The sequence below is a fragment of the Gigantopelta aegis genome, unplaced genomic scaffold, assembly GCF_016097555.1.
Source record: "Gigantopelta aegis isolate Gae_Host unplaced genomic scaffold, Gae_host_genome ctg2585_pilon_pilon, whole genome shotgun sequence".
NCBI classification, from domain to species: Eukaryota; Metazoa; Mollusca; class Gastropoda; order Neomphalida; family Peltospiridae; genus Gigantopelta; species Gigantopelta aegis.
In genome coordinates, this window is record NW_024532962.1 from 49,116 (window position 1) to 74,806 (window position 25,691).

Sequence of the window (25,691 nt, forward strand, 5' to 3'; positions counted from 1 at the left end):
ATAGAGAGTAGTTGCTTTGGACTTTAGAAAGAAAAACAATAAAACGACAAATTATAGAATCAACAGTTACTACAACAGTTGTATATGTTAGTTAGTTCATTTGTGTTGTTACTATCACACTTGTTTATGAAGTAGTTGTAAACTAAGCTCAAACATTGTTATCAACACATGTGATGGCCATTGACCATGTGGAATCACTTGGTCTTCATTGCTGGCTAACTTGATTCTAATCACACACACATATATATATATTGTAAATGGTGCAATTCAGTTGTTAAGTTATCAATTATCTAATAGATATAAGCATTCAACAGCAACATATTTTTTTGGATAGTACAATATGTTTGGAGTCTGATGCACAAAAGTTTATCATCTAGTTCATGGAACATTATATAGTAAAATTATTGATGATAGACAATTTTAGCCACAGGTCTGCATTCTTAAAAATTGTTTTAACAAGCACTTGATCTGTAACTCCTAAGATAATGTAACAGACAATGTAGAGATCATTATTTACTATTTAGTTTTACATCAAGGCTGTGTTTGTCTCAGTCATGTCAAGAGGATTAAATAAAGCCCAACATTATATGGACAAAAATCCAAAGTCTATTGGATCTACCATCTGTTCAAAATATTGTCATGAACAATTTACCTTTCTTGATTGGTTTAAAAGATGTCATTTTCATTACCTTATTAAGTATACATAATTAAATAATATAAACACAACTTGTATAATCTAGTTTATCATTTTCAACCTTAATACCAACCATCATATAGAAACCAATATCTTTAACCTTGTCAATACATGCAATTGTAATAACAATGTTTCATTTTGTACTATTTATCATTTTAAATGTAATGTCAACAATATTACAGGACATTTATGCAATTCATTCTCACATAGAGTGGAAATACACCACTTCATGAAGCTTGTTCTAATGGTTCAGTTGATGCTATCAAGATTATTTTATCATCTGGACGAGTCAATCCAATGTCCAAGAATAATTATCAACAAGCACCTATGGAACTAGTTTCCTCCAAATCACAAGAATCGTTTTGCAATTTTAAAAATGTTTGAGCCATTTCACGAAATGTCAAAACTGACTTCCCCCGTGGAATCCTATGGTAAAGTCTTTATGTGTGGCGACATTGGTTCAGGGAAAAGTTCTCTTACTGCTGTCATCATGGAACGAGCTAAGAAACCAGCTGATCACAAGTTTCATACATCCGAACGTGTCACAATAGAACCACTAACAGCTGGTATTAAACCACATACCTTTACAAGTCATGAAATTGGGGAATGTTGTCCTCTATGACCTCGCTGGTCATAAGGGAATATTACAGTAGTCATGCTGCTGTCCTGAAAAATCTAATGCTTAGCTCACCTGCTGTGTTTTTGGTCCTTTCCAAGCTTATTAATGACAGGCCAGAATGAGAAAAGAGTTATACTATTGGTTTAACTTCATTGAAAACATCAGCAAAGGAATGACGAGTTCAAAGCGATCACAAATTATTGTTGTTGGAAGTCGACTAGATGAGCTGACTACTAGCTTAGATGAAATATCTGGATTGGTTCATGATGTTGTTAAGAAAGCAATCTATACACAGGAATTCCATGGGTTTTCTACCAATGGAATGCCATCGTCCTGGAGGTAAAGGAGTCAAAGAGTTTATTGTTACTTTGTCAAAGAGTTGTAAAGCTGTTCTTGATCGATCTGACAAAATTTAGTTTTTATTGCCACGTCCAATACTCCTTCCTACAGCTTCTTCAAAGAGTAGCTATTAGTTTAGAAGAGTTATGTGCTTTATTAAAAGAGCGTAATGATCCTTCTCTTCCATCTGAAATGTCAGTGCTACTTGAATTTCTGACCACTTTAAGTGACAAAGGTCTCATTTTATTCCTCAGAAATGAGAAAGATCAAAGTTGGATAATTATAGATATGGATGTTCTACTTTCAAACATCAATGGTGTCCTCTTTGCTCCAGCAGAAATGAAGCATGTATATCGAGATATGGCTAGTAATACTGGCATTGTACCTCTGTCAGCTCTCAAAAAGCATTTCCTGATCACAATACTGATATGTTAGTTGGTTTTCTTATAAGCCTGCAGTTTTGTCACGTGATTGAATCTAAACTATCAGAATCAATGCTTCTGCCATTAGATGAGCTACTATTTTTTCCCAGCACTTATCAGTACTAAACCTCCAACTAATATCAAAATAGAGAATGGGCTAGGATGGTGTCTGTGGTGTCCAGATCCCAATGAATTCCTATCTACACGATTTCTTCATGTCCTTCTCCTTTGGCTTGCCTATACTTACCGCCTTGATCCAGGAAGTAAACTGGTGAAATTGATGAGACTAACCCTGATGTACAAAAGTTAGTTTGTCCTTGTACAGTATGGACTAATGGTATATATTGGAAAAATATATTTGAAGTTGTCGTTGAAGTATCTGAACACAATCGTTGTGTTACAGTACTTACATCAAAACAAAGAAATGGAGAAAAAGTCGCCAAGTTTTTAACACAGTTGTTAAGGAAGTCTGGAGTCTTAAGAACCAGTTTTGTTCATGTACAAGTGATGAATATATGATTGCACCAGATCAGGTATCTACTGCTCATACTCTTAAGGTCCGTGAACGCACACTTTATTCAATAAAATATGTTGCTTTTGCTGTTCTTACTAAAGCTAATGTTACGGACAGAGATGGCAATTCAACAATTGATGTCAAAGAGATTGTAGGAACTAAAGATCCATTTCTTCTCATTGATCCTTTGGTAACAAAAGCTCTGTTGATACAAGTAATGCTTTGTTACCATGATTATCTTCAACACATTCATGATGTCTGTGGTAATACATTTTTATCATCTGTTGAATGTACTCACATCTCTATAAGGGAGCACTGTAGCATTTTAAGTGTCTTTGCTGGACGTAATCCTTTGGTAAGTGAATGTACTATTATTTATTTACTTTTAATGTACTTATAACAATGTACATGTAGTTTTAATTTTGAAGACTGTCTTATTGGTATTGCTTTATCTACATTATGTACAGGATCTTGCCTCACCTCTATTAATTGAGCGTGACATTATAGATGCATCTAAATCACTTTGTTAAGAACACATGCCAAGGTTAGTCTCTGTTTAGTTGGGATGTTTTTGTGTGTTATTAATAAAATATCAATTCTCTGTTTATTCAACAATTACTAAGTATACTAATGTAATTTTTTGCAGGCCAAGTTACTACTTCTGACACAACATTACTTCCTTGTATGAAAAAGTTCCTAAGGAGCTATTAAGTGAGTCAACATACAAATACATGCTTGTTTTATTCATATTTTAAATGGACATTATAGAACAAAACCAGATAAGGCCAACCTTGTGAAGGTACTAGACTGTGTAAACTGTGAGTGGAGAAGAATTGGTATACAGCTTAAAATAGAGTATAATGACTTAGAAAATATACAACACAATGTACCATATAATATAAGACTATCGAAGTTTTGCAGCTCTGGATAGAACAGAGAAGCGTGAGGTCTCCTGGACACAATTATTGCCATCATTAAGAATCCACCTTTAAACAATGTGAATGTAGCTAATGGAATCTGTCATTTTTTATTGTATGAGTATGATTCTGACCATCAAGGTATTCAATTAACTTATTCACAATAGACATCATATAATATTATATTCTCTTTTTACTATAAAGGTCAATCATTGGAGTACCAGCCATCATGAAATTTGTTTTCGAGTTGCTCACAACAATGATAGTGTAATATGTGTGTATATTATATACATGCAGTTTGATGTATCTATGTTTTATTACATTGCTTACATTAAATATCTGCTGCAAAATATTTAAACTCTATTAGGGTTATTTTGTCAACAGTATATACCTTTGATTATATAATGTGCAACATCTTTAGTTATGTGTGTGTGTAGTTTATTGCTGCTTTATTTTAGAATTACAGTTTCAAGCTTTAAGTTTAATTTTATTTTGATCTTATGAGCTATATGTATTGATGTTCTGGTTTATTTTATATTATGCTATATATATATGTAGATATGAACCTCTTAAGATTTAATAAAAACAGTTTGTTATAATTTTAAACAATACAGAGCATATAAAATGGCCACACGCTTAAATTAGTTTTCAAACAAAACTACAGTGTGCATTAATATACTTCACATTCCTGTAGATAAATATGCTGTGCATAGTTGATGGAGGACTCACCATTTGTCATTGATCATAGCAATTAGTACAATTAGTGGTGACTTATTAGGCATCCCTATTTTGATCGTAACAAATTGTTGTACTTAAGAGTTCAAATTTAAAGCTAATACATCTCTCTCAGTGGCTGACTGTCAGATCCAGAGGAGATTCAACACTTTATTGAGTAGTCATTTCAATTAATAATCGGATACCAGAGGAGATAGAATTTTCGCAAGAATGAAGTAAAATTAAAATACACTCACATAAAATTGTTTTGAAAGCCACATTACAAAATGTAATATCTAATAAAATGTAGTCAAGTTTGAATACGCTTGAGAGCCCTAACTTACATGATAAGAAAGTGACTGTATATTAATATGGACCATATATGTAAAACAAATTCTTACAGCAGAGTGTCAATAACTAACATGCATTACATGACTTTCAAATGAACTGACAGAGATGAAAGAATTTTTCTCGTACAAAGGCCATCAAAGGCAAATAAAGATTTGAGAAAGCTAACTTTATCAGCTTATATGTTAGCAGATCTTGTTCAATGCAACCAGCTTTTATGGAAGTCTCAAAAATAACATTTTCCTTGCAGGCTTGCACTGAAGTTTGATAAATTTAATTATTCATGTAATTAGAGGTAAAAGAGTTTCTCTTAATGTCAAAAGGAGACCAAAATAACCAAATGTATGACCAGTGATGTTTGAAGTTGAACGTTCTTTGAGGTTGTACTGATTGTGGTTGCCATCTTTTAATTAAATCATTATTCCTTTCTTATTAAGTAAACAGTGTTAAATGAGCGAAGATTTTTTCAGGAATCATTTTCAGAATGTTGTTGTTATTTATTAAATAGACTTCATTTGATCACCATACCGGAAAATTTCACGTTTAGCTCACCTGTTGTGTTATTGGTTCTAACCAAGGTATCAACAACAATAAGATGATTGGAATGATTATTCTACTAATATAACACCTTTGAAACATCAGTAAAGAATTAAAGACTTCAAGTGATCAAACAAATTATGATTATTGGTGGTCTTCTGAGTACTAGCATATATCCAATATCTCAAATTGTTTGTGAGGTTTTAAAAGGTGACCTATTCACAAAAAATCTGTGGGTTTCTACCACCTATATAATAATGAGATCATCTTGGAGGGAAGACAATCAAGAGTTTATCATTACATTGTCACAGACCTATAAAGCTGTTCTCCATTCATCTGACACAACTATGTTTATAGCAACAACTGGTGCTGAGAATAGTGATTGTTATAATGAGGCTATTCAATGTTGTCATAACCTTTACATACGACCCCCCTCTATAGAAAAGATAAGTAATGAGTTTATTGCAAGGATTGACAAGATTACTTAACACTTGTGTTGATGTCTCATTTCTAAAATCTAAAATGTGATAACTTCAGCTTTTTGGTTACTTACATTGGTTTTACAGAAACCTAATAAATTATTCAAATCCAAACAACATACTTCTTATTTTCAATGTATGGGCTGCTGTTTGTTATTAAAATTGAATACATTTAATTAATAATACAGTTAACAGATATGAGTTACTTTTTATATACTCATTATTTGTTAAATGACTTGTGACTTACTAAATCATGCTTCATTTATTAAATAAAGTATGATTTACTAAAAAGCATGATTTATTAAGTAAATAAGAAGTAATCAAGAAGCATAAGCATTTATGCTTCCAAAATATAAATGCTTAAAGCACAAGTACTTTTGACCAAAAATTTCTTCATATAACAATTCTTTTATCTAAGTCAATTTTAAAATACGTATTGTTAGATGATATAACATTAGTTTTTATATGATGTAGTATCTGCCAGTTGGCATTTCTCTGACCTAAAGATCTTACTTGCTACACAAAACAGCCACACTGCCACAGCAGAGAATGCAGGAACTTCCAACACACCATGATTGCAAAAGATTATTATTGGATGTGCTAAGTGCAAATACTTGCAGCCTATGTGCTTAAAAGTGCTTATAAAAGTGCTTTAAGCACTAATGTTATAAAATGCTTAAGCACAAGCACAAGCATAAATGCTTATACATAATAAATGCTTGAAAGCACCTCCAAACACTCCCCAAAAAAATGTGCTTAAAGTGCTTCAAGCACAAGTGATTGCCCCATGTCTGGCTTGTATATGAAAGTCATTTAGCACTTAGACCATGTCAGTTTAATTTTTTTTTTACACTATTAATTCTGATAACTACTGAACACATGGTTTTATTGATGGAGAGGAACAACAATAAATGTACTAAGTATTTATTATTATCATGACAAGGGTACCATATATCTCTTCTACCCCAAAGATAAGACTATTTCTCATTTTAGGCTCATTTTCTAAATCTCTTATCTCTGACTGTTGACACTGTATGAGAGAAATAGTGTAACATATTATAATTACACGAGTCAAATAAGTTTTGTTTATCATTCATATTTGAATGTATTGTTGCTCATAGCAAGTAGTCAATAGCTAGTAATAAAATAGACTGACCCAAATAGAATTAATTATTATAGTAAAGTATATTATTGTACAACCACATTAATTTCACACACTTGATTCATTGTATATCATATTGGTGTTTGTAGAATATATGGCTCAATAATTAGTAGAGAAAACTACTTTTTAGAACAAGTAACAATGATGATAAGTTGCTACTTGCACAATAATTATACATTTATAAATCAGTAGTCATAAATTTTATTAGTCAACCAGTGGTTTTTTGTTGACTTGTTTATACATCATATTATCAATAAGTGTCACAACTCACACATTTGTGAGATGATAGTTGTAAAAATTACTAAAAGCTTGTTTACACAAACTTATGTTGAAAATTATTTACAAAGAATAATACATTTTCTTTGACATTCTATCTCTGAAGCAGCTGAGTGTTGTACCCAAGTGAAAAGTCTACTTTGTTAACTGATAACCCAATAATTCTATGTGATCACTACCTCATTAGATAATCCATATATTCATTAATTAATTCATTATTCTTTCACAATTGTATATGTTTGGTAGTGAGACATCCAGTGTACTTGAATATTATTGTTATTGTTTACATTTCTACTTTCTCTGGTTTTTGTTATTGTTTACTTAGCTATTATTATAAGATCCTTACTATTCATTCACCTACTATTGTTAAAGTACAGCATTTGTTCTTTAAAATATTAAAGGTAAAATGCTAAATGCTTAGGCTGTTTTTTGCTTTTTGCACATAAGGCAAAAGGTTTATTGCATTTTTGCACATAAGACGAAAAGTTAATTGCATTTTGCGCATAAGGCAAAAGGTTTATTGCAAATTCAGTGATTGAAATCTTTGTGAAATCTTCCCTATAGCTTCTCTTATTATTTGAACACGTTTAAACATATTGCACCTTGCCTATAAGGCAAAAGGTTTATTGCATTTTTGCAAAAGTTTATTGTATTTGCTCGTAACGGTCAAAGGTTTGTTCTATTTTGCACATGAGGCAAAAGGTTTATTGCATTTTGCACAAAATGCAAAAAAGTTTAGTTAAAGTAAAGCCTCCAAAATATCCCCCCAAAAAGCAAAAAATTCCCCCCCAAAAAAGTTAGACACAAGATTCTCCCACAAAAATCTTCACAAAAAATATTTCATAAATGCAAATACAACAACAAAAATAGACAAGTTTCTTAGGAAATCTTATTCTTTGACTAGAGCCATTAACAATTAAGATAGGTCTTGATCATAGCTTCAGGCATTTTGCACAGAAGGCAAAAGATTTATTGAATTTTGCACATAAGACAAAGTTATCTGCAAAATGTTTAGTTAGACTAAACATTTTGATCATGATCAGATAGACAATCTTACTCCATAGTAGAGAATAACAAAGAAATCGTTTTGAGAGCAACAGCCAATCACGTTCTTTGAAAGAGTCAGTCTAGAAAATTAAAATTGGATGTGGCCACAATGTTCAAGCCACACCTACAGTCACACTTAATTACTATGTTCTGAGAATAATTAAGTGGAATTACTTGTTCTTTTCACTGGATTGTCATTAAGAGCACTTAGATATGTGTTATAGAAAACCAATCTATTAATTATTTTATTGTTGGAAGTAATTGTTTGTTCAATTTTTGTATATTGTTCTACAAGTATAGTTTGTAGCTAATACTAAATAATGTGTTTTGTTATAGATAATGAACTATAGTACTGGAATCTTTGCTCTGTGTGTGTGTGTATATTAGCTGCATTGTAGTATACTTCTTTCATATATTAATGTACACTTGCTATATACTTTTTTAGATTTTATTGCTAGCATATTTTTTTGCATTTGCTCTAACACTATCTTTATTTTTTCTGTTATAAATAATATCAAATGACTGCTGAAGATCTATCAAAATCAATATGGGAACAGGTAAACTCATTAATAATATATCATTTTATTTTATTATTAATTAGGAAGGATACCTCATCATCTTTTTGTTTCTAATTGTCAATGATTTTGTTGAATGTTATTTATCTATTTGTATGATACTAATTTAATACACATGTATTAATAATATCTTTATATTCTGGCAGATTGAAATATGTTAATTCTAGATATGTCTTGTCTATTGTTTATTTCATTATTCTTGATGTCTAATGTTGAGCCACATAGTCATCAATTCAGTTCTCTTACAAATAATGGTTGCCCAATTCTATTAACTACAGGTATGGTACTAACTAATGGGAAAGAAATGGCTCACTTGACAGGAAAATACTCTACTCTCTAATGATCTTGTCTCTATACCTTAATAACTAGATTCGTTCAATCTAACTATAGTGAAACACTTGTACATTAATGATACTTCTAAGTCTTGTATTAAATGCAGAAGCATCAATTCTTTAAATGAATCTTATCAAAGTAGACAGCTGCTAAAATCCAGACAATTTTTATACCGGTTTTAGCTATTTAAGCATTGTTGAAATGGTAACTTGTATCATAAAATCAAAATAGCTTTCTATAAGGAAATGAAAAGACCGTGAACATTATGAAGAAAGAACTACGAAAAGAAGAATGTCAGATAAAAATTATTAGGACAAAAAGGCAATACTTTAGAAGAGACAGTGATTAATTTCAAATCTATAAGTTTGAAATGTGACAAACTGTTTGAAGTCCTGCCAAAATGTACATACAATAAGACAAGTTGATTCTTCTTGAAGAGGTAATTCCTGAGCACTAATAAAAATATTACTAGTTGTAAAATTGATCAGGAAGGAGCATGGAAGGGATAACACTAAAAATAGCATTACTTTCATCTAATGGTTTGGTTTTCTTGTTATTATTTTTTCACCAGATAACTGTACTAATTTATTTCCCTAATTCGTGGAGGGTTGATGGTTAGAAGACAGACCTATAAAGAAAATTCACAACCATCAAATACTCTTGGAGTTTATAGTCTATAGTGGTTATATACTAGGTCATCAAATTATATTATGTCATTTGTATTGACTGTTGGGCACAACTTGAGTTGACCAATCAATATCGTAAATTGAACAGAAAAAAGATTAATAATTATTATTAAAAATGGCAGACAAATTAATTGATGAAGATACAAAGTTGTTTTGTGTTTCCATCCGTTTACTACAATGTCTTTGAATACAATGCAAGAGTTTAAACAACAATGTTTTTTTCACACTTAATGGATATTATTTTTTTATATTGATATATATCTCTGGTTCTAAATGCCCAAAGTTCAGTTTCAATGTACGATGACTGGAAAAATCATCAGGAGTGAATTCATCTGATAGTTTGGTCATATCTATAAAATGTTGAAGTGTGGTTCATTGTCACTATTGTTTAAACTCACCAATTAGATTAACTTCCTGGTATACATGAGCAACAAGTTCACTACAAAATAATGAACTCAAATCCTCTTTGTGGTTTTTTAGAAATTCCAAGTATTCATTATTAACATTAACAGCAGACATAATCATGTAATCTAATTGACTCTTTTCATATGTCTTCCTTGAAGCTTCTTACGTCCTAAAATGTAAATAAAAACCTTATTAATTAGTTCAGTAGCTAACCTTCAAATGTATCATACATTATTTGTCGTTGCTCCTCACTCAGTCCTGTTAATTTACGAATTGCCACACGATCATACCAGCCAGAGAAAATTTTGTTCTTGAGAGCCAAACTTCCACTCCTGTATGAACTGTTCCCATATCAACATCAACAAGCCCCTGCTTTATTAGTACTGGACTCCCAAACCATGATGTAACTGGTGTATGGAGGTCGTAACACCTATATATTTCAATTTACACAACTAAACATGTATTATATATACTTACCAATCCAACATGTGAAAAAACAGCTCCATCAAATATTTTGATAATTGCTCCAGAACTTGTAGCCCCTGAAAACAAAACAATATCTCCATTTTGTAATTCATTACAGATTTCATTATATGCTTTTGTGGGAAAGTCAGGTGGAGGTCTAATACCATTGCTACATATAATGTAATGAATGATCATTTGATTATATTACTGAGGACTTACGCTATCTGAGATATTAAGGTGGAGCACCAGTAGCTACAGGACCTAGTTTAACAGGAGGTAATTTTACATTAATTGGATCAGAAAAGTGGCAGAGCATCCTGAAATGTATCAGGATTTAAATCAATAGGATTTTGCTAGCAAAACTCCCAACTCTTTATAGACATGAGCTAATGTGAATGTACACATTATTAAACTACGTTCCTCTTGTGTTTCTGCCTCTGTAATCATCTTAACTTCTTGGGATGAATATTAATCTCTCTTTCAACTTTCTCTGCCATATTTAGTGCTTGTAAAGAATCAATTTTCTCGCCTGTATGTTAACCTTCGGATAGCAAAACACGCTCATAATCTCCATAAAATATTCTGGTAACAGCTGAAATGACATGACATCTCGACGAGTGGCATTAAATCGAGCTACTTCCAGTGGCTTTGTTTTTCCTTTAATCATTAGGAGTGGAAAATCACAATCATAACTTGAATGATGATTTACAAAAATACCAAAATGTGGTTTTTGTTCACCTACTCTGTACAACAACACTAAATCCCCAGGTTCCAGACTATCTTCAATTCAATAAATTTCACTTCAAATTCTTTCTTCTTTAGTTTTCCTTTTGATACAACTTCATTAGGTAAAGGAGAGCTATGCTTCTTTCTTTTAGTAGTACACTTGTTACCATTTTTGATCTGTACTCTAAAATTATCTTTTGATCCCTTTACCCTAACAAATATTACTGGACAAACAAAATGAGAGATGACTGTATAAAGCACCAATCAAAGAACTGAAGTGATTGAGTCGGCTAAATCTAAATAATTATATACCACTAGAGCACAACTTCTATCATTATAGCTAAGTTCCTCATTCTTTATTATATTGACAGTAATTACAGTATATTATTAAATCCCTGGAAGCTATAGCACTATCATGTGTACCGAACAACAAGATCAATACTATTAGTCCTTACTTTTCATCAACTAAATATCAAAAGTAAATGTCATTTAGATTATAAGTTAGATATTTCATAATAGATTTGAAATTATGGTGGGGCAAAGCAGAGAATATTTAAAAGAACATTATACAATATGAACATACCTCCAACTGATGAAAAGAAGGCTCTGATATCTGTTGCTATATATCTATCTTATGAAATCAATATTGACTATGGTTATTTAAATTATGATTAAACAATAGTAAATTTAATCTTCTTAAACACAACAAACTTTTGGGTCCTTCTTGGTGTAACTCTATGATGATGTAACTTGTACTATGATGATGACATCACTATGTGTCATAAGGTTTGGTTTAGGGTGTAGGTGATGGATTTAGATGATGTCATCATATATGATGACATCACTACTGTCATTTAATGATGATGTCATCAGAGTGAAGTTACACCAAGAACCACCCAAACTTTTGTATAGTTTTAGCCACACTCTTCTTTTGTATCAATAGTTTAAAAATAAAAATATTGAATATTAATAACAAGGAATAGTTTCAAGTTTGTGGATATTACTACAATATCAGCTTCACAAATAAAGGTACAGTTATAAGTACTGATATTAAACTCTACAAGTATTCTGTACAAATTGTCATTTTTGCTCAGATTTGTCATTTTTAGTGGAAGCCATCTTCCATGATGAAAGCCATACTCGTCCTGACTTTTCCAGAGATTTTGTGATATCCCTGATAGCAGTCCATAGTGGCTTGACACAATACTGTAACCCATGTCTTTCACAAAATTCCATTACATAAGGTTGAACTTTATGGAAATTATGACATGGCATACTCGAAAAAAGACTAGCAAATGATGTAATAATTGTATATAACTACTAGCATTATATAACTTACTGGTGTTCTATCTGATAGTTTAAATATCCGCTAAACCAGTCCCAGAACCAGTTAGATGTGGTATTACAAGTCCTTTCAGCTAAAGTATTATCAGTATTTTATTACTTATAGTAATGACTTGTTATTACCTGCATTGTCGGCCAGTATCATTCTTTTTCCATAACTATTTCCATCGGTACATGATTGATCTGACTATAAAGTGTGAACCAATAACTTTCAAAGCCCCTATATTAACATATCTTGATTAAACAATCTCATAATTATCCTAACCTCATTAAGAAAAAGAATACAAGTGATGGCCAAAATCCTCCAAGGAGAGTAGAAAACAAAAGATGCCAACGAAGATAAAACATGGACATCCAAATAAGGTCCTACAGTAAATAATAACAATAAACATGTAAAATAAACATTTAATATAAATACCTCCCATTTTTTTTTCAGTGATGATATAAATTGCACATTCTAATTTAAAGTAAAGTGTCATAATATAAACAGCTGCAACTATTTGGAGAGATAAAATAATCATGTTACAAACTATCTACTTACTGTGTTCAAATTTATCTTGGATTTTTGATAGGGCAATTTTCCCCATTGGTTCTTGCCCCACTGTATAAAGAAATATCGATAATTAATATATCACCTATCTTGTAATAATTAATAGTGGGTTTTTTTTTTTTTTTTTTTTTCCAATCATCTGCTTCCTACGAAGCCTCAAAGTATCTAGCTACTATGGCTATCGTTCAGGAGAAGCCGCTTCTACGCTAGCTCCAAAATATAAGTTCTAACGTAAAATCAACTTTACGACTTGTAATGATTTACTATTCCTCTTGAAAAGAAGACTTGTCTAAAATGTAAGTCTATAAATGATTTGTTTTTGCAGATTACCGTTGACTGAGGTCACAATGATATAGGCGTATTGTACTGTTCCATTTATAAGCTGTTTTGTTTTTATACTGAATATTAGTGTCATTTCGATATTAAAGTACATGCGCATAAATTATAAGATACAAGATCTCCGCCACATACTATATTGCTATTCAAAAGACACATAGTTCCAGTGCTGGAAGCAATATTAAAAGAAACCATGGTTATGTTTTTAATGTAACCATAGTGTTTATCAAGTTGGAATGCCATACTTTTTTGTGTATTTTTGATTTTTAAGTTTTTAAGGGGTTGGAACTTATATATAACGCAAGTATCTGAAGGACAAATACACATAGACACATATCACATAGGACTAATGTCAAAGCCAACAAAAAGGCATTGTATTCATAGGCCAGACCGGCAGATTTGGGCAGATTTATACAAGATTTATACAATCGATGAATGACATTGCAATAATAAAGTGACACTGGAAACCCATACTTTCTTGTGTGTATTGTTAACAAGTAAGGATCAACGTATGGACTTCCTGTACCACATTTATAGCCAGCCCATTGTCAACTTCATTAATAACATAATAGGATAGGTCTTCCGGCTACTATTCAAATTGTCCTTTTAAACAGTAAATTAATAAATTTCACATGTCATGATTATGTAAATATTTGACAAGTATAACTTTAACTTTTTGCTATAAAGTCAATATCTCATATTTTAGTAACAAAAAAATTTGTATAACTGAGAACAGTTAGCGTCAGACAAGTCGAGCTGTAATGAACCTAATCGTGGATACTGGTCTCCTCACGGTAAACAAAGGGTGTCTTTGACAGAAGAACAAAATAAATAGACAAGCTTTTTTAAAACTATAACTGAGTGCTGTGGTTAGTCAACAACTATAAATTACAATATATCATGCATATGTCAAGCAAGAATTACTGCACATCTTCTAGTAAATATGTGACTTTAAAGTTAATGTTGACAGGATATTTACCTTTTCAGCAACTACATTTCCACATCAGTACAATACCATCACAAAGATCAGGATCTTTATCGCCCTGGTAATAGGATCACAACAAAATTAGTAATAAAATACACTAATCATTGAACATTCACTGATAGTACAATCCACAAATGAGGACTAACTCAATTAATAATACACTAATCAATGAATCTCAAGAGAAGCTCAAATGATCAGATATTAGACTCCATAAAGACTAACCAACATTTGTTTTGGCATGATGTTGGTTATGACGGTATCTCCACCAACTACAAGACCATCCCTGATAAAATCCAAAAGTAAGATTATGTAGAAAACTGTTTAAAGACCACTTCTCAAAAGGGAAGTGTCCAAAATGATGTTGTGACCATAATGCTTGTGTCTAGTTAGTAAATAGATATCACAATATTACAAGCTACAAGATGATTTTACCTGTGAATATAATAATACATATTAAAGCTGTCAGATATGGTATCCAGTCTGTACCAAACTGCCACAAAATAGCAACAGAAAGAACCTCAAAAAGTACAGCTTGCAAAAACAAGATTGTAAAAATGGTCACATTGACATTGAAGTATCCCTGATGTTAAATAATGTCACAACTTCTGATCATATATTACGAACTTTATCAAAAAGCTCTTTTCTCAGTCGTAAAAAAGTCTTTATTAATTTCTGATAGCTACCAAACAAGTTAGTTATCTTGTCTTGCATAAAATTTCACCACTTACTTCTCTCTCCTCCTCAACAATATCTCCAATATGATAGTTACCATATAAGCTCGTGCTAGTTTTCTTGTTAGTATGAAAAGATTCAAAAACAAGCTACAACAAATATACTTGTTGAAAAGGCTTAGGTAGAGAGGTAATAGCTATGATAGGAATTTCAGACTTTATGTTTCTCTGTACAAACCAATACTAAAAATCAATAAAGAAAACCAAGCTATAATATAGCTTTATTGATTTTTAGTATTGTATATATTATATACAATACATGACCAATCAATTTGCTCATTTCAACCAATTATCATCTGTCGAGGACTCTATTCCAGCTATTTCGTTGGCTGTTGCTATGGACTCATTAGATCTATTTTGATTGGTTTGTTGTGTTGTATATATAAATTGCTTTTTGGTTTATTGATTTTTAGTATTGGTTGTCCAGACAAACATAAAGTCTGAAATGTCCTATCACAAGAAATATACTTGTGACGTTCTTACAATAAAACTCACTGTAGCATCTTCTCCTCCATAATGCTCAATGACTTTATTTCCTCCTGGATGAAGTTTCAAACCATTTAGTAACGTTATATAAACTTTTTCCATCAATAATAATCCAGATATCTTCCGGTGTTTTTGTGTAGAGCTACTTCAGTCTCGAGTATAGAGATTCCTCGTCGACGCCATAAACATTTCAAGGAAACGCCACTCAGCATCAGGTGATCACTTAAAAATCTACCGTAAACTAGTAAAACCGCTTCCATTAAAATTAACATTATCCTTTGATAAAAAGTAATTATATATAGAAAGTTATTTAAATATTTATTATGCTCGGATGGACTTTTTAAGTTAATTGACAAATCCAATGATTTTTCTGGCTCTTCACATAAATTTGCAAGAAATGAAACCATGTCTGGTAACTGGACTGTGCAAATGGGAAGCCGAAGGTTCTAATATTGACACTAAACTCAGGGACCCTATTATCATAAATATAAATAAGTACGATAATATTAACAATGATACCATTATAATTTCCTTGATATTCTATAGAGCCTCTTATGAAAAATCAGATGATTCTTCACTAGTAGCTCTTCATCTGATGACTCTTTTTTGACGATTTTCTTGAATTTATTTGTATGTCACTTTCAGAGGAAGTGTGTAGCAAGCAGTCGTCATCTCGTGACACTACATCACTTCAGATGTTTGACAACATTTCATGTCCTGGTGATGACTCTCCAAGCAACTGTAGTGATTTAGGCTCTGATTATGACGCACCAGGAAACGATTTTTTAGAGCTAATAACTGGATGATTTATGGATAATTTTTCTAGGTGTATTAACTGTTGGGGAAAGTTGAGGTACTGTCCTCTCCTTTTAACAACAGTTCTCTTGACTTTACTCCTGAACTGACATATGTTTCAACAACATAACCGCCCTCACTTCTGCAGGTTTGGAGATGTTTTTCAAATACCATAAAGACAACTTGTGATAAATAATTTAGTTTCTGGAATGTTCTCCAGTTCTCAACAGATCCTTTCCATTTACTGTCCTGTAATTAGATTGATTTGATAATTATAACATCATTCTTTTCCTTAACGACATAAGATCTCCATATTTTAAGAATATTTATTAAACAATGAACATGTGATTCACTTGTAAAATAAAAGACGTGTTCTAACACTACGATTAGGACTAATGACTCCACTTGACTTTCTTATTTTACATATAAACTAATTATCATTGCATGTTATTATATATAACATACTCTGGATCTAGACGATGCAGGAAATCTGGGTCTGCATTTGATGATGTGTGCCTCAAATTAGCTCTAATATTATGTAATAATAAAGTACATATTTTTTTACTAATAGGTCATTTTTTCATTCACAGTAATACCATACTCCTGTAATAAATAATAATAAATATAAATTATTATATTAATTAAGTTTACCTGAGGTATGACAATATCAGCTAAATGGATTACACTTTTTTTTTATATAAATGTAGACCACATTGAAGATTTAATTCACTTTAATAATAAAAGTAATTCATTAAATTTAAAGTATGAATAATTACCTATTGTTTGTAAATCCATACTTGATACAATCATAAATATCAGGGATTTTACTAATATCAAACTTGCCACTCTTAAGACGAAAGTCTTTTAATAATTTGACCATCGAATTATTATTAAGTCTAAACTTCTCCCTATGATATAACACACCTGAGAGAGAGAAAGTGAAATCATGTTAACAATCATGTTTACTAACGATGAGTTGTTGTTGAGAAACACCCCGTAATTCTTCTAAAAGTGACTGACAAGATGATACACAGCTCACATGCTTTCTGTGGATTATTAACAGCATTAGTAGCATCTAGTAATGGACGTGACATAGTTGGCGCCAACTAAATAGTTCATAAATATTACCAGTACATATAAAAAATAACCTTTATATAGAGTCTTGATTGAAATCTTCACTTCCTTGAATGTATTGATGAAGTGTCTGCTTAACTCTGTAAATTTATATTAACTATATTGTATACTTTATGTGCATACTTGGAAAGGCCTTCAGTAGCATCATTTGAAGTATCCCACATATAGTAGCATTTTGATCTCTCTTTCACTAATTGTACTAAAATTGAAGCTAAATTCCCTTCTAAATCAAGTAGGCCTTTAGTAAATGCTGCTGCAGTCATTGAACACGACCTTCATCAGATGCATATACCTATATCTGTTATATAAAGTGTATAACAAACTAAACATACCTTAAGATCATGACGATAAGTACTATGAAGTCTTAAGAACCCAGAGCCAGGTAATGAGGATATTCTCCTACTCCACCAGGATACATACGACGAAATGCTTTCCCTACTCTTCAGCATGAGCTTGCCCAGCTGCAGTAACCTCACCACCCCACTTTAATATAAGTAATAATGCAGGAGCTAACAAGGACACTATAATACATTATAATAAAGAGATATATTACTTGAAAGGGAGTTCCATTAATGTCCTTTTTTGTAACAGTTTGAACTGAACTTTACGATTAATACCAGAAAATGACCATACCTAAATAAACATATTAACCTCTAATGTCACCATAGTAGTACATGCTAGAAAAAATTATAATATAATTAACATTTGAAAGGTCAGAACGCCCACTGACATAATTATTAGCATATTCTTTTGTCAACATACATTTCTAACACAGTCTTCAATTTATGTATTTCTCTTCTAATCACTTTCTTCTCTCTTAGCATTATCTAACAATTTACGCGCTATATCAAGTACTCTCCTAAATATAACAAACCAATAATAATTTGACAATATAAATAAAAAATTACTGTAAATCTTTGGTTTTTTAGTTTTAATTGTCCTTTTTTGTATTCCTCCAGTTCATTGAATAAAGTAAAAAAGTCAACATGTTTAACAATCATTTTCATTTTCTGTTTAGGAGTACGATCAGCATGACGTATTATACCAATGACACAACGTAAGCTCTAATCTAAAAAACTTCATAAAATATTATATTAGTTTTATAACTAACTGAGTATTAGATGAAGTTAGAATAGGTACTGGTACTGCAGGAGCCAATATTCTACTGATGGAGCAATAGATGGAATATAATGTGGAGCTACTTTAGTAGGATAGTTTCACTATACAACATAGAGAGAGTATTCCATTACTAAACAATATCTACTTACAGAAAATCTGAGAACAATCGTCATAATATTTCTCTGAAGTTTTCACCAAACTAAATCATTAACATCACAAAACATTAGCTATTGCCATTAGCTCGTAATAAGTCAAAACCACAAACTGTTTGCTATAATATTATAATAAATGTCAGTAAATTCATTCCAAATGTATACCTTAAACGCTAAAACACTTTACGAGCAATTAATTTTTCATGTGCAGATAATATAACAGGAAAGCGTTTCTCTTTACCTTGATCATCACGATCAAACACGACCATCTAGTGCCTACAATTGTAAGTAATAAATAACATTACATCAGGTAACGCTTACTGGAGATTTACGAGCTTCAGCATGTGCATAGTCTGGCCCCACAGTATAGACCTATAATACAATAATATATTATAATACATTATTACAGTATAGACCTATAATACAATAATATATTATAATATTATTACAGTAATAGAACTATAATACAGTAATTATTATAATATATTATTACAAAAGATGCTGTGGAAGACTGACTTTTACATCAGAGCCATCAGTTGGCATAAAATTCTTCATAAATATAAGATCCATCTTTTCTGACTGTACTCTCAGTGGAATACATACTAGACCGATTTAATACCTGAGGGAATATTATATTACATTAATACTACTACTATAAAAACAGTAAACCTTTCTAAATAATATGTGTGAGCACCACCATAATCTGATGGAAAATAAATATAAATATTATGATCTTCTGCAGATATTGGTTTCTCTACAAATGGTTTATGAAATGTGTCCTTTAACTTCTATTGTGTCATCATCTATTTCTACAATATCTGGACTCTCATCATCATTGCGATCCAATACAACATACGGTGGGACGTCTATACCATGACGTTCCAAATTTCATACACTTTACGTCTGTATAAATAGAAATCATTGTGTGTGTGGACACTATTATTGTATATTATTAATATACCTGTCCATTAAACTGTATTGTTTGTCAAGATCATTTACAACCATTTTGGGTTGCTTGAGTTCAACATATTTTATTGCTTGTCTAGGGGGAACCCCTAGTTAATAAGATAATAATAATAATAATATAATAATAGATATAGATATTCAGTACCTTGGAATAGAAGCAATTAATGCATACAGTATGGCCATTTCTCAACAGGATTATTGAGAATAGTATTATCAGTAAACACAACAACCGTACGTATTCGTTGACTGCCATACGAAGTAAGATATTTCTTCATTGGCTTTGAAAAACTCTAATATGTATTTGTATTCTATAATATAGAATCTAATGAGGTACCTTCTTGTCATAGCAAACTACACCAATTGTAACCCCTCAAAGTCTTCAGTTGTAGCGATATCAGTGTCATTATACATTTTCAACGATTTTCAGAGTCATACAATATGGGCGTGTCTACATAAACCTATTATAATAGTAATAATTATGATAAAACGAGTAACTATTATCAATAACAAGAACTAATATTATTATTATTATATTAATAATAATAATAATAATAACAACAGGTTAGTTATTTGTTGTTGTCCAGCTGCTATACGTGATGCTACTAATTCCACAGGATAATACCATATTCTTGACACACTTGATTCTAAATATTAACAATACTAGATATCACATTATACACATATATTATATACTGGAGTGCTATATATTCCCTCGCTAAATAAGCTTGTTGCATTTCAACTAGATCGAGAATATTTATAGCTAACTCATACAATTCACCAGCTCTACTTGTTCCCACTCAACAAAATATATTCAATAGTTTATATCTACAAATGTATGTCATATACCGTTGCATTTCCAATGACGCTAAATGTTTTTATAAGCTTGAATACAAAGTCTATCCATAGCAATAGCAGTTTCTAATGATTGGATCGCCTTACTGATATCTTGCTGAGATACTAAATATAATATACTTAAAGAGAGAAGAGCTGAGGCATTGTCTGTTCAATGCGAACAGCTTCCTTTAGTAAAGTCTTCTGACGCGTCCAACTTCTTCACAATCTTGTAAAAACTACCCACGTCATGTTATAATATACATGTTGCTATGACAACATACCAGCGAAAACAAGATAAATACCTCAACACATGATGAAAATGTTTTATAAGCTTCTTCAAATTTTGATCGTGCTCCCTCTAAGAAATGTACAGACCGGGACAATAATCCACCTCGTGTATAAAAGATCTAATGTTACATATAACAATAGATATATATTAGAGAGAATTACTTGCCCCTAAACAGTACAAATGTGTGAGGTGTATTAGGAGCTAATTAAGAGCAATCTCCAAATCATCTCGAGCTTTTTAACACCATACTTGATCATCTGAATTCCATAGCAACCTAACATACAATAATATCAATATCTCTATATCAAATGGACTACTCAGCTCGGTGACTGTAAATATCAGCATGGTCCTGATGTTTGATTTGAATACTTTATCAATCTTTGATAAACATAATGTCATAGATCGGAAACCCCATATATTGCGCTAATTTAACATTAACCATAGCATACATCTAGTTTGATAAATGAAATTAATATAAAATCATATTTATTAATACCTCAGACTTTAGTCCAGGAACATCTAATACTGCCTTTAAATCAGTAACAGACGCTTGATCTGTCTCCATAAACAATAAAGTTGATCTCTTAATAAGAGAGCGTGTGGTTTAAATATATCAGACAATAATAAACAAAATTTATACAATAACTTAATATTAATAAATATATAATACCATTATCAATACTTGGGTCAATAACTCCAATAGACCACTATAGACCAGAACGGAATTTGAGTTGCGGCACTAACAAATGGTTCAACATTAAATTTGTCCTTTTCCTTCATCATTGAATTCCACACTACTTAGTTGTAGTTTTTTGATATATCATCTAGAACCACCAATAAAGGAAACTGATGACATTAGATAATAGTACCTGTCCAAAGATAAGTGTTAAATCAGCTCTCACTCCTTGAGTTGGAGGTTCTAGAGGACCTAATATCTATAAACCATTATTAAATTAATAAGTAACTGTTTTATTTTAAGACTAACTTTATAATTCTCATCAGCAAGTCTTTACTAATACGTGTAAGAAGTTTTTGTGTACTTTTCAGCACAAACTTGATTTGCTGTTCATCGAGTATTATCCTCTTGTAATAGCTATAATATATAATAGTATGTTCCATATCAAACATCAACTTCCCCAATAATGCATCACCCCCCCCCCCCCCTCTCTTTGGTCCAAGATCTTTCGTTAGCAGTGATCGCCGAATTAAGGCTTTAATATAGACGAGCAGTCTAATAGTAAGCCTCAGTGCATGATGAATGTCCTCTCTTCCACAATGCCATCTAACACACATGTCACCAATGTTTATCATAACACTACATCCCTTCTCCTCTGTCAGTAGATGCATTAATACGTAATCATTATTATATATGTTCAAGAAGGTATAATGTGTACCATATTCTCTAATGAATTCTGCTGATCTGTGTTTGAAATCACCGCAGATATTTTTTGGAGTAATCTTTATGACATAAAGCTAAATCTTCTTCATACATTTGATAGCCTCGTCAAACTGTTTTCTGTTTGAACAAATTCATTTGCCACGAAGTTTAACCTCTAGAGTTCTCACTGGAGACTATTACAACAATATTCATACTTAATTACATGTAAAATTAATATAGCAAAACCCACCCCCATAGTTCACAGGAACCTCTTCTGTGAGGTTTCTTGTGGAGGACTAGTTGACTCCACAGACACTGTGGACGATTTATATCTGATCTCTGACGTTGCTGTCCTCTTATGAGCATACCATAACCACTATAACTCCTACTACTACTGCAGATTTGTCATCTACTCCCAAACCTAATAAAGCATCAATTTGCCATTTCGCACCAGCCCGTGGGCGAAGATGATGTCTCTGCTGCTGCCGAAGCCATTTATGATTCGGCCAGTGGGCGATCACTGATAATCTTGGCCTTTTTACTCTATTTAACGCCTACTTTGACGCAAGATGAGTGACAGGTTAGTTTTCACCAATACTTTTTCTATAAAACCGCACTTCTTCCAAATCTTCCTAAGCATCCATGACGGTAGTTCCATCTGCAGAAGTAAGTAAATCATTGGTTATTCCCTTCTTAGAACTATTGGTAGTATATATTGAAGCTTGGAAGACCAGAAATTGCATAGACTGTTATCTTACTGATCGTTGATGAATCCTCATATGGTCAATTTCAAGTTGTAAGACAGTTTTTTAGAAACCTTGCTTTAATCGTCAAGATATGTAAGGTTGTCATGGGGATATGTGTCACATGTTTGATAGACACATAAGGTAAACTCCTAAATTTCAACGATCCCCGGTCAAAATGGGGCTGGTTTCGACTTAAAAATAATTCTGATCAATGGTAGCTCATCAAACTTCACAACTCCAAATATGGATCGAAGTATAACTATTGCACATTGTCATTGATATTGGATGTGATTTGGATCTAATAATGAGTTATGCCCTAAGGCTAATATAGTATATCCACCACGTAGCATAAAAAGACATTGTATATCCCTTCTCAAGAGAGAGTGCATATCAGATAGACGTCCAGCTGTAGTGATGATGATATGACTGTGGATAAAAAATATCATTATTGAACTCTAGAACAAGAATAATTTACATAAGTACTGAAGTGAGTATTAAACATATCCGTTGTAGTTACTATAGTTTTAGCATTACAAAAACAATTACAAGCGATATTGAGCCAAGGACAGCTTGAGAAAGGTGCAATCTAATTAAACCTGGCATTATCTTATTATGTATTTTAGTTATCTATTTTTCAGAGATTACTTATTTACAAAGTTCAGGAAGACCCAAACCAACTCCTACTAAATCTGTACAAAATCAACTAACAACAACATTCTCTATGGACCAGCTATATAACTTTAAGACATCACATCTTTCCTCAGACAACATCTACTATACATCTAGTCAACCCAACCTCTGCAGCCCCTGCAAGATTATTTATATCAATACTGAACCAAGTCTTATCTCTACAAGTCCTAGCAATATGACAAGAATTCAGTGGACAAGGGGTACAAACAGTCTAGTGCTGAAAAAAAGAAGTAATAATTAGTGAGGAATAATAAGTAAGATTTTCTAGTGGGCCGGGGTGGAGGACTTAAGAAACGGGTTTCGTCACTTCAACTCTCTCATTGGAAGATGATGTATTGTATCATTACCTCTCTTTATCATTTCTCTTTGTTAGGATTCCGTATTTTCCTATTAAATTGGGTGTCACAAGTTTTATCTTTGGGTGAGTATTGGGTGTGGTCACAGGTGCATTATTACCATATATGTTATATAAGAGATCGTATGTGATCGACCTCCTCATAATAGAGCTATTTTGGCCATTTGGTTTTAAAATATCGCAGTTATCAAGTATGGTCGAGCCTCAAACGTGTCTTTTATACTGCTTTATTGATGGAGGGAGGACCTATTGTAGGACTTATAAAGGTTGTGTTAGCAATTTTTAATAGTTTTCAGTGGGTTCTCGGAAGAGAATCCAACGGGCCAATACAAGCATCATCATCTACAGCTTGTCATCATGCATTATTTTGAAATCAATCAACAAAGAGGTATACTGGGTTTAACCGTTTATCTTTCCAATAATTTGTCTATTATAACACAACCAGCAACTATGCTGGAATCAGTCCAATTTTTTGGATTTTTTCTCATCCTTCAATTTTAAATCTCATACGAATTATCCAGGAGCCGATACTGTACCTAAATAAAACCAGCTCAATCCACCAACCCTTTGTACAAGGTAAACAGACCCAAGTCAACCTTCAACGAAAGCAACAAAGCCAAATCATTTTATAATCTCAATCTCCGTGTGGTGATCCCAGTCTGCTCCTTGTTTCTAAATACACCCTTTCAATCTACAAGACTCCTCGATAGTTTAACCTCAAAGCAGGGATAGGATTCTAATCTTATATTGATCAAACGTTAATTGTTATACATACTAATCAAATTCCTTGGCATGTTGTTTACTCAGAGCATTACGTCCAATATACCTATGTTACATGTGTCAGAAACATAAATAGAATCGTCGACTTTTTGTAGAAAGTTTGAAGCTTATATTCTCGAACTTTACTGGTTCTATCACTAATAAAGACCTACTATCGCATTAAAGCTAACGTACTAGATTATACAAAGTGCATGTGTAATCTCAGACATGGACATTGGCTCTATGAAGGCATCATCGATTCCTGCCCGCCAACCATCAAATGTTAGTTTCACTACTAAGTTCTCTACAATTAATAATTATTTAATATAGGATCACTCTGACGCTGGATTCAAGCTAGGATTGTGTTTTCACCAACACCTTTCTGACTAATAGGCCTGGAGCGAATCGTTGCATGAGAGGGCTCACAGTCGACGTCCCATCAATGAAAACTCAAGGATTTACGCAAAATACTCAGGTCTAACTTTGTGGTTACTATAGTAACTGATTTCTCTTATCGGTGCTGTAATGAGGTCCATTAGATCCTCCAGGTCACAGGATTGTCCACCAAGACATTTTCCCTTCAGTGACTCATATAATGATATATCTGATATGAATAGAACATTCTGCTCGAAGAATACTGTAGGTTTAGGGGATACTCCGGTAGAATGATCTCAGTCAGCTTTATGGTTACTGTATATTCTTAGCCAGGGCATATGGGTCTTGATGACCACACTCCTAAAGCAAGTTACCACTACATATTACTATTAATATTATATCTGTATGT

The 25,691-nt window shown here is 32.1% G+C and overlaps 1 protein-coding gene and 1 pseudogene across 1 annotated transcript in view; one reads left to right on the forward strand and one right to left on the reverse strand.

Moving 5' to 3' along the window:
• The window catches only part of LOC121391521 (ankyrin-3-like), a gene marked incomplete at its 5' end in the record, with an annotated part of 30,672 nt that extends 27,419 nt beyond the window's left edge, over positions 1 to 3,253 (forward strand). The window contains one exon of the mRNA XM_041523119.1: positions 3,235 to 3,253. Coding sequence (XP_041379053.1) covers positions 3,235 to 3,253 — 19 coding nt within the window. The remainder of the gene's footprint in view (positions 1 to 3,234) is intronic.
• A 13,268-nt stretch (positions 3,254 to 16,521) lies between these two features.
• Positions 16,522 to 20,131, reverse strand: LOC121391522 (annotated as a pseudogene).
• Positions 20,132 to 25,691: the final 5,560 nt, after the last annotated feature.